The sequence below is a fragment of the Pempheris klunzingeri genome, unplaced genomic scaffold, assembly GCF_042242105.1.
Source record: "Pempheris klunzingeri isolate RE-2024b unplaced genomic scaffold, fPemKlu1.hap1 Scaffold_50, whole genome shotgun sequence".
Classification (NCBI taxonomy): domain Eukaryota; kingdom Metazoa; phylum Chordata; class Actinopteri; order Acropomatiformes; family Pempheridae; genus Pempheris; species Pempheris klunzingeri.
The window spans coordinates 256,726-267,500 of record NW_027254954.1 but is presented as its reverse complement, the minus strand read 5'-3'; the positions used below and the strand labels follow the sequence as shown (position 1 = coordinate 267,500).

General features: G+C 47.5%; 1 protein-coding gene across 2 annotated transcripts in view; it reads right to left on the bottom strand.

Moving 5' to 3' along the window:
- chm (CHM Rab escort protein) overlaps window positions 1–10,688 on the bottom strand; it is a 16,873-nt gene extending 6,185 nt beyond the window's left edge. The window contains exons 1-12 of one of the 2 annotated variants that reach the window (XM_070856045.1): window positions 10,626–10,688; window positions 9,771–9,837; window positions 9,613–9,685; window positions 9,172–9,296; window positions 8,977–9,086; window positions 8,607–8,797; window positions 8,377–8,523; window positions 8,164–8,280; window positions 7,951–8,062; window positions 7,633–7,855; window positions 3,950–4,027; window positions 357–464 (exon numbers count right to left, since the gene is read on the bottom strand). In XM_070856045.1, coding sequence (XP_070712146.1) covers window positions 357–464; window positions 3,950–4,027; window positions 7,633–7,855; window positions 7,951–8,062; window positions 8,164–8,280; window positions 8,377–8,523; window positions 8,607–8,797; window positions 8,977–9,086; window positions 9,172–9,296; window positions 9,613–9,685; window positions 9,771–9,837; window positions 10,626–10,677 — 1,403 coding nt within the window. In that variant the 5' untranslated portion in view covers window positions 10,678–10,688. The remainder of the gene's footprint in view (window positions 1–356; window positions 465–3,949; window positions 4,028–7,632; window positions 7,856–7,950; window positions 8,063–8,163; window positions 8,281–8,376; window positions 8,524–8,606; window positions 8,798–8,976; window positions 9,087–9,171; window positions 9,297–9,612; window positions 9,686–9,770; window positions 9,838–10,625) is intronic. The other variant, XM_070856046.1, reaches the window with a different exon arrangement.
- Window positions 10,689–10,775: the final 87 nt, after the last annotated feature.

The following is a 10,775-nucleotide window of genomic DNA, read 5'->3' as shown; positions in this document are numbered from 1 at the left end:
GGTGGTTGCTAAGGTGTGACTGGACTGTTTCTCGGTGGTTGCTAAGGTGTGACTGAACTGTTATTGGTTGCTAAGGTGTGACTGAACTGTTATTGGTTGCTAGGGTGTGACTGAACTGTTTCTCGGTGGTTGCTAAGGTGTGACTGAACTGTTTCTTAGTGGTTACTAAGGTGTGACTGAACTGTTTCTCGGTGGTTGCTAGGGTGTGACTGAACTGTTTCTTAGTGGTTGCTAAGGTGTGACTGAACTGTTTCTTAGTGGTTGCTAAGGTGTGACTGAACTGTTTCTCTGTGGTTGCTAGGGTGTGACTGAACTGTTTCTTAGTGGTTGCTAAGGTGTGACTGGTGGGCTCTGACCTGGCAGGTGTGGCCACCCTCTTCCGGTCTGTTGCCACGTAGCCTTCCTCCACCACAAAATGGCCGCAGCTGATTCGCTGCCCCCGGCTGTCAATCACCGCCTTACACCTGAAAGAGATGAGACGGCATGATGTAAGGAGGACTGTTACCGTTACAGGATGACTGTTACTGTTACAGGAGGACTGATAGTGTTACAGGACGACTGTTACTGTTACAGGAGGACTGATAGTGTTACAGGAGGACTGTTACTGTTACAGGAGGACTGTTACTGTTACAGGAGGACTGATAGTGTTACAGGACGACTGTTGGTGTTACAGGAGGACTGATAGTGTTACAGGAGGACTGATAGTGTTACAGGACGACTGTTACTGTTACAGGAGGACTGATACTGTTACAGGAGGACTGTTACTGTTACAGGAGGACTGATAGTGTTACAGGACGACTGTTACTGTTACAGGAGGACTGATACTGTTACAGGAGGACTGTTACTGTTACAGGAGGACTGATAGTGTTACAGGATGACTGTTACTGTTACAGGAGGACTGTTAGTGTTACAGGAGGACTGATAGTGTTACAGGAGGACTGATAGTGTTACAGGACGACTGTTACTGTTACAGGAGGACTGATAGTGTTACAGGACGACTGTTACTGTTACAGGAGGACTGTTAGTGTTACAGGAGGACTGATAGTGTTACAGGACGACTGTTACTGTTACAGGAGGACTGATAGTGTTACAGGATGACTGTTAGTGTTACAGGAGGACTGATAGTGTTACAGGACGACTGTTACTGTTACAGGAGGACTGATAGTGTTACAGGACGACTGTTGGTGTTACAGGAGGACTGATAGTGTTACAGGAGGACTGTTACTGTTACAGGAGGACTGATAGTGTTACAGGAGGACTGTTACTGTTACAGGAGGACTGTTACTGTTACAGGAGGACTGTTACTGTTACAGGAGGACTGATAGTGTTACAGGAGGACTGATAGTGTTACAGGAGGACTGATAGTGTTACAGGAAGCATCTGGTAACTCCCATTAATTGACTTTATATTGGTTACAGGCTTCACCGATAATATTCATTGGCCAAAGTCATTATCAGTTAACTTTAATGGTTAGTTAAATGCAGCATCATCAGTTTAGTATTCAGTGTTTAGTCCTTTCAGACTTTAAACCATCAGAGACTCATGGGTTTCTATTTATTCATTTTCCTGAATAAATGTGTCACAGGTCCAACTCACTGACTCACATCTTTACTTCCTGATCACCTGGTCTGTAAAATGTCACTTAACTGAGAAAAGAATTAAAAAAACATTTACATCTGATGACCTTTTTGGTTACCAACAGTCTTACTGCTGATTAACGTTCTGTCCACTGATCCACTAATTGTACATCAAATGACCGCTAACAGAACAGTTCACAGCCGTAGAACCAACAGGCGCCGACTGAAGCTTTGAAACAGCAGCTCTCCATCCTACTAGATCACAACTTCAATAGAAAATTCATTCATTCATCTTCGAGCTGCAGCCAGACAGCCCATACACACTCACTCACACACACACACAGGTGATGCTAAAACCTATTATTGGGAATAATGATGCGCTGAAAAGCTCATCCATAACCTCTGACACACACATTTTGGGGACCATCAGCACCAGAAGGTCACACACATATAAACATAAACAGATACAACACACACACACAGTCAGGGCTCCTGGAGTGTCTTATTAGCACCTTTAGCATCAGATCAGATTAACAACCTGACGGGAATAAACATCAACGAGTTAAACCTCCAGAAATCAGCTCAGAAACCAGAGAAAACAGAACCTCATAGAGAACCTGTCTGTTTTTAAGGTTCCTTCGGTCTATCAGTGATCCACTGATAGGCTGAACATCCAGGGGTTCATCCTCTGCAGACAGGAGCTGCTGTCTGAACATCCAGGGGTTCATCCTCTGCAGACAGGAGCTGCTGTCTGAACATCCAGGGGTTCATCCTCTGCAGACAGGAGCTGCTGTCTGAACATCCAGGGGTTCGTCCTCTGCAGACAGGAGCTGCTGTCTGGACATCCAGGGGTTCGTCCTCTGCAGACAGGAGCTGCTGTCTGAACATCCAGGGGTTCGTCCTCTGCAGACAGGAGCTGCTGTCTGAACATCCAGGGGTTCGTCCTCTGCAGACAGGAGCTGCTGTCTGAACATCCAGGGGTTCGTCCTCTGCAGACAGGAGCTGCTGTCTGAACATCCAGGGGTTCGTCCTCTGCAGACAGGAGCTGCTGTCTGAACATCCAGGGGTTCGTCCTCTGCAGACAGGAGCTGCTGTCTGGACATCCAGGGGTTCGTCCTCTGCAGACAGGAGCTGCTGTCTGAACATCCAGGGGTTCGTCCTCTGCAGACAGGAGCTGCTGTCTGAACATCCAGGGGTTCGTCCTCTGCAGACAGGAGCTGCTGTCTGAACATCCAGGGGTTCGTCCTCTGCAGACAGGAGCTGCTGTCTGAACATCCAGGGGTTCGTCCTCTGCAGACAGGAGCTGCTGTCTGAACATCCAGGGGTTCATCCTCTGCAGACAGGAGCTGCTGTCTGAACATCCAGGGGTTCGTCCTCTGCAGACAGGAGCTGCTGTCTGAACATCCAGGGGTTCGTCCTCTGCAGACAGGAGCTGCTGTCTGAACATCCAGGGGTTCGTCCTCTGCAGACAGGAGCTGCTGTCTGCTGGTTCATCCTCTGCAGACAGGAGCTGCTGTCTGCTGGTTCATCCTCTGCAGCACAGACATTGTGTGTATAAATACAATGTTTGCTACTGTAGTTGTGTGTGTGTGTGAGCGGTCAATCAGTCACTCAGTCATGAAGCTGACGAAGCAGCAATTTTGGAAGGGGAGGGGGATGGGGGAGGGGGTCAGGGGTTAAATTCTACTGTTAATTTCCTCCATGAATTGAACACTGACACACACACACACACACACACACACACACACACACACACACACACACACTCGTGGCCCCTGAGGTTCAGCAGTCCACAGCTTCATGTTTGTGGTCCGATCTTCTCTGCTGGATTCAGCCGTCGGGGCCGTGCTGCTTTCTGACCGTCCAACCCTCAAACATCTGCTGTTGTTTGTCTCAGTTTTATTCTATTTGGACAATTACTGCACAGGAAAAATGATGCTAATCAACCAAAGGGCTACTGAGCTAATGAGTTAGCATGCTCATTAGCTTGGCTGCTAACATGACACCGTGTCCCCGGACCTGCAGTCTAATAAAACCTGTTAGCAACACAGGTACGACTCTCAGAGCGCAACTCAGCTCAACGCTCAGGGAAGATATGATCAATAATATGATCAATAATATAAATATGATAAAACAATAAGATAAACATGATAAAACAATATGATCAATATAAACATAAAACAATAAGATAAAAAGGTTCTAACACTCCTAATGAACGTAGACCAAAAGAGACGAACACAAACAGACGAGTCTTAAGAACACGCGTGTACTATCAGTACTGTAAACCGCTGCATTAATGTGAGCAGTGCGAGTACTCAGAGTACTCAGAGTACTCAGAGTACTCAGAGTATTACAGTGAGGAGTATTTGTACCTGTTGGTGTCCTTGTCCACCAGCACACAGCAGACCGAGTGTCTCAGACAGTAGATTCCTCCAAACACAGCACACATCCTGAAACACACACCATCGGCCAATCAGATACGGGAGAGTCACAGCGTCGGCCAATCAGCATGAAGGACGATGGTTTAGACCAGGGGTGCCCACACTTTTTCAGTTTGTGAGCTACTTTTAAAATGACCAGGTCAAAATGATCTACCGCCATTAAAAATGCTAAACATATATTTATTTCTATATATACTGAGTATACTCCGCACTACCTTAGCGACCGGCCGGTAGATCACCATCAACATATTGGGCACCCCTGTGATAGAGAGTCACAGTCAGACTTTTGATTCGGAAGCTGTAATTTGAACTCCCCATATTTGGCCAGAAGTATGTGGACAGTGGGGTGAAATCACAGTGTCTGCTTTAAATGACTTGAACTGATCCATTACAGACGTAATCAGGTGATTTCATCAGGACATTTAAAGATAAATTAAAGGACAGTAACATATGAACATATAACTAACATGAAGGATTATCTGCACAGTTTTAGGGGTTTTAAGGGGTTAAACTCTCTCAGAATGGACCAAATAACATGAATCTTCAAGTTTCACTTTAAGGGGGACTCATCCATTAATGAACCACAAACTCAGGATGAACCCAAACTGCATCGTCGCTGACTGTGTGTCATCAGATCTAAAGGAAACTTGTGAGGTTCATCAGTAAGACATGACCTCTGGACGGAACCTTCAACTTCCTCTTCACCCTCAAAGTAAAAGTCAAGACTTTGTGCAAAACTGACAAATTTAGTTAAAATAAAAACCTGTAATGTCTGAAAATAAATCCTAACTTTAACAATGACAGAGACAGGAAGTGTACACCAAGATAGGAAGTGGACACAGGAAGTGGACACTGAGACAGGAAGTGGATACACAGGAAACATCATCATCATCAGCAGAGATTCTTGGTTGGTGTGTGTGTGTGTGTGTGTGTGTGTGTGTGTGTGTGTCCCACCTGAGCAGTAATATCCGCTGAGGATCATCTAATATGTAAATGAGCAGAGCCCTGGGCGACACCCCCTCATTAATATTCATGTTCTGTTCTAATGAGACGTCACCGTAACAACAGGCTGATCTGCCTCCAGAAACACTGAGGGAGCGCTGGTCCTGTCACACACTGCTGCAGTACTACCGCAGTACTACCGCAGTACTACCGCAGTACTACCGCAGTACTACTGTATTACTGCAGTTCTGTATTGACCGGTCACTGTCAACAAACGGTTCAGGGTTTTTCCCAACCAGAAGCCCTGGATGACCAGTGAGGTCCAGACTCTCCTTAAAAACTGCAACGCCGGCCTCTGGTCAGGGGACAGGGCCCTGTGCAGCGCGGCCAGGGCTGACCTGAGGAGAGGCATCAGGGATGTGAAGAATGACTACAAGAGGAGAATCGAGGTCCACTTAACCGCGAACAATCAAAGGAAGATGTGGCAGGGAATCCAACACATAACCAACTACAAAGGTAACAACAAAGTGACGGCTAGGGCAGACGCCTCGCTGGCAGAGGAATTAAACCGCAGCCCTAACCAGCACTCCACTTCCACCAGCCTCCAGCTCTGACACACTGACACTTCATGAACATGACGTGTGCTAAGGACAGTAAACCCCAGGAAAGCTGCCGGCCCTGATGGGAAAGTACTCAAAGCATGCGCAGACCAGCTGACCGGGGTTTTCACACAGATTTTCAACCTTTCCCTGTCACAGGCCACCATCCCTTCCTGTCTGAAAGCAGCGACCATCATCCCCGTCCCGGTTCCCCACGAGGTTGTGCACTGAGCCCACTCCTGTACACACACAACTGTACACCGGCCCGTCCCTCGAACTCCGTCATCAAGTTCGTCGACGACACAACCGTGGTCGGGCTCATCTCAGGACGAGATGAGAACGGCCCTGGCCTCGCTCTACATCAACGGGGATCGAGTGGGACGGGTCCACTCGTTCAGGTTCCTGGGGGTGCACATCGCAGACGACCTCTCCCGGTCTGCTAACACCACGGCGGTGGTGAAGAAGACCCAGCAGCGACTCCACTTCCTGAGAGTGCTCAGGAAAAACAACCTGGAGGAGAAGCTGCTGGTGGCTTTCTACCGAGCCACCGTGGAGAGCATCCTGGCGTACTGCATCTCAGTAGGGTACGCCGGGTGCACGGCAGCAGACAGGAGAGCTCTGCAGAGGGTGATCAAGACCGCCCAGAAGATCACCGGCTGCTCTCTGCCCAGCCTGGAGGACACTGCTAGCTCTCGCTACCACAACAGAGCTAGCAACATAATCAAAGACTCGTCCCACCCCGGTCACTATCTGTTTGACCTGTTGCCCTCCGGCAGGCGCTACAGGTCCCTCAGAACAAGGACAAACTGATTCAGGAACAGTTTCTTCCCAAGACCTGTCACCACACTGAACAGCAAAAAGAAATGATGTTTTCCCAAGTGCAATAAAATGTCTCATCCTGTGCAATATTCATGTGCAATGTTTAAATCTGTAAAGCTTAGCTCTACTGACTCTGTAAAGTTTAGCTCTACTGACTCTGTAAAGTTTAGCTCTACTGACTCTGTAAAGTTTAGCTCTACTGACTCTGTAAAGTTTAGCTCTACTGACTCTGTAAAGCTTAGCTCTACTGACTCTGTAAAGTTTAGCTCTACTGACTCTGTAAAGTTTAGCTCTATTGACTCTGTAAAGTTTAGCTCTACTGACTCTGTAAAGTTTAGCTCTACTGACTCTGTAAAGTTTAGCTCTACTGACTCTGTAAAGTTTAGCTCTACTGACTCTGTAAAGTTTAGCTCTACTGACTCTGTAAAGCTTAGCTCTACTGACTCTGTAAAGTTTAGCTCTACTGACTCTGTAAAGTTTAGCTCTACTGACTCTGTAAAGCTTAGCTCTACTGACTCTGTAAAGTTTAGCTCTACTGACTCTGTAAAGTTTAGCTCTACTGACTCTGTAAAGCTTAGCTCTACTGATATACTGTGTATATTGTTACATTCCTTTTTATTTTATTCTTATTCCGTTCTATTTATTCCGTGGCACTATTTTGCACCAATTGGAGTAACGCTCCTAATTTCATTGTACACACGCAATGACGACAAAGGCTATTCTGTTCTACTGCAGTTCTACTGCAGTTCTACTATAGCTCTACTACAGTTCTACTGCAGTTCTACTGCAGTTCTACTACAGTTCTACTACAGTTCTACTGCAGTTCTACTGCAGTTCTACTATAGCTCTACTACAGTTCTACTACAGTTCTACTGCAGTTCTACTACAGTTCTACTGCAGTTCTACTGCAGTTCTACTATAGCTCTACTACAGTTCTACTACAGTTCTACTGCAGTTCTACTATAGCTCTACTACAGTTCTACTGCAGTTCTACTATAGCTCTACTACAGTTCTACTACAGTTCTACTGCAGTTCTACTATAGCTCTACTACAGTTCTATTGCAGTTCTACTGCAGTTCTACTATAGCTCTACTACAGTTCTACTACAGTTCTACTGCAGTTCTACTATAGCTCTACTACAGTTCTACTGCAGTTCTACTATAGCTCTACTACAGTTCTACTGCAGTTCTACTATAGCTCTACTACAGTTCTACTGCAGTTCTACTACAGACAGGAAGACAGACAGGTCCTTACCTACAGAAACACTGGGGTATCTCTCCGAGGCCATAGACAGGAAACAGGAAGGGCGTGTTGCCATAACGACCCAGGCAGTGCAGAAAGTGACGTGTTGAGGCGAGGCCCTCCTCTGTGGGCACGTCCTCCGTTACCATGGCGATGGAGTGAAGCAGGAAGTGCTGCAGGTTGTCACCGAGCTGCTGGTCACGCAGGAACTCCAAATATGGTCGGCCGTTGTAGGCTGGAGGGCAGGGAGATAAAGGACTACATTACCCACAATGCCCTGCAAGGCCAGATCTGACAGGTGAGCAATGATGATGTCAGCAGGTGTCTCACCCCGCTGCTCCTCTGTCTCCTCCACACAGGAAGTGAGGAAACGCATCAACTTCCTCTTTTCTACCACAGACAGCTGACGGCTCGCAAACACATCGGCTCTACTGCAGGGCACCTTGGAGACAGACAGATGGGCAGACAGACAGGTAAACAGTCACACAGGTAAACAGATAGGCAGGAGAGCAGACAGACAGGTATAAATGTGCGTGTACGCACCTGTTCCACCTGTCCGTGGCGAAAGGTGAGAATCCTGGTGACATTCTTGAATTCTGCATAGCGACTGACATTTGATTTGATGAGCAGATCAACCAATGAGCCGCGAGAATACATGAGCTGGATGAAGAAGAAGAAGAAGAAGAAGAGGAGGAGGAGATTGGAACAGGTGGATCATGTTGTGTATTAGTGTGTGTTGTTGCATTGTGGCGCTACCTTGGAGACGAGGTCGATGTTGAACCGTCTTCCTTCCTTCACCAGCTGACTGTAGCTAATCTTCTTCCTGCTTGGCTCTGATTGGCTGAGAGCAACAGAGGGGGTTGGCTGATCAGCCTCTGGCTCCTCCCCCTGTGCCTGGGGGGCCTGTGTGATTGGACAAAAGGCCTCTCAGTCAAATCAGCCTCTCCTGCTGACAAGTACCTCATTACTGATCCGTCCTTCCTCACCTCCTCTTCCTCCTCCTTCCTCACCTCCTCTTCCTCTTCTTCCTTCTCCTTCCTCACCTCCTCTCCCTCTTCTTCCTTCTCCTTCCTCACCTCCTCTCCCTCTTCTTCCTTCTCCTTCCTCACCTCCTCTCCCTCTTCTTCCTTCTCCTTCCTCACCTCCTCTTCCTCCTCCTCTTCGTCCACCTTCGACTCTACAAGAAAACAAATCACGTTTGGTGTTTTCTTCTCCTGTCAACCCCAAACCCCAAACCCCAAACCCCTGGGCCTGGGCCTGGGCCTGGGCCTGGGCCTGGGTCTGGGTCCTTAATTACCCTGGAGTGTCTTCAGTGAAGAATTAATAACTGATATTGATATGTGATAGGGGTCAAACCTGCAGCTGCTGTCTCTGACATGTCTCTGACAGCGTCCTCATCAGCTCCTCCCATTTCTTGTTCTGTGGTGTTTGGAGGACTCAGACCTTCCTCCTCCTTGTCTTCCTCACTGAGAACAAAACCACCAGTTAATCAATAATCTGATCAATAGCGTCGCGTGAGGTTACCTGCTGATCAGGTGAGGTGGAGTTTACCTGATGAAACAGAAAACCTGCAGATTAGTGATGGAGGCGGAGCCTGGGTCTGACAGGTAGATCAGCTCCTCCCCCTCCTCCACCAGGCTCGACCAATCCTGAGGCTCCTCTGGCTGAGACTCCTCCTACCAGCACATACACACTGATCATACACTACGGCAAACCAAATCCATGTGATCACTAATGTGATCAATAAACTGACCAATAACCAGATCATGACAACATAAATACACTAATGGATGACCTGATCAATAAGATGATCAATAACAAGATAAATATCCTGATCAATAACCCGATCATCCCTCCGTGAAGCTGATCAATACATTCTACTTCCAGTTTCCCATCATGCTCGGCAGCAGCTCCATCCTCCACGTTTGTAGTTTCTCCGCAGGGATGTGGAGGTGAGGTCAGCAGCCAATCAGAGCGCAGCGTTGTACTCACATGGTGCTGCTGTATCCAGGTGAGCAGGCCGCTGAAGGTGAAGCTCGCCCAGTTGGCTGCGTAGTAACTCCTCCTGAAACACAGCGATCAATACATGTGACAGGAACTGATCAGGTCACAACTGGATCAGGTGTCCAGGTGTGGACCTGAGGACTCACCTGTCCACGTGGAGAACTCTCTGCCCCACTCTGGAGCAGGCCGCCGCCACCACCGACTCAGCCAGACCTGATCAATGACAATAATCAATACAGGACAGATTATTTATTTATAACTCCTACATCATCGATGATCTATGATCAATACACGATCAGTGCATCACCAATTATCTACAATCAATACATGATCAGTAATCTATGATCCATTACAGTATCAATGGCGCACAATCATGCCCCGCCCCCCATCGGATTCGTTGATCTGATTGGTTGAAACCATCTGATCACATGATCGACATATCCCATAATGTCCGTAAATAAATATTTTCAGAATAAAACTTCCTGCTGAAGACGAACCCTTTAAAAACAGGAAATGTGCCGACGGTTCTGCTCGCTGTAGTTTAAACCAGTTGTTTATTTCTTAAATCGTTTTAATCAAACGAACATTTATTGATTATTATTGGCCATCATAACGTCACGTGACGGGCAGATCCCACTGACTGCAGCTCGTTAGCCTGTTAGCAGCGCAGCGGGCTAATGTTAGCTAGCGGCTAACGGTAATGAAAGTTAGAATGTAAACTAATGAAGCTAACGTTAGCCCCGCTGCTAACAGGACCGAGCAGCAGAAGTAGCAGAGCGGTTCGTTTCTTCTTTGCAGCCGCTCACCAGCCTGGCCGTTAGCTGCTAGCCACTGCCATTTAAATACAACTGGCCGTTAGCCGCTAGCTAACGTCCAGGCTACTCTCAGTCTGTGTCCCGGTTCGGACCGGTTTTAACCGGGACCCCGGCAGACCGAACACAAACACAATCAGACACACGATCCGGATCATAATAATGATCAGAAACCAGGTGTTTCTGTACCTGTGCCCAGAATGACGACGTCAAATTCAGACGGCAGGTCCTCGGCAGCCATGTTGTTAGCAGGGAAACAGTCACGTGACAGTGAGCCGTTTTCTTCCTCACATTCACTGATCGAACACCGATCAGTGATCGGTGTTCGATCATAATAGT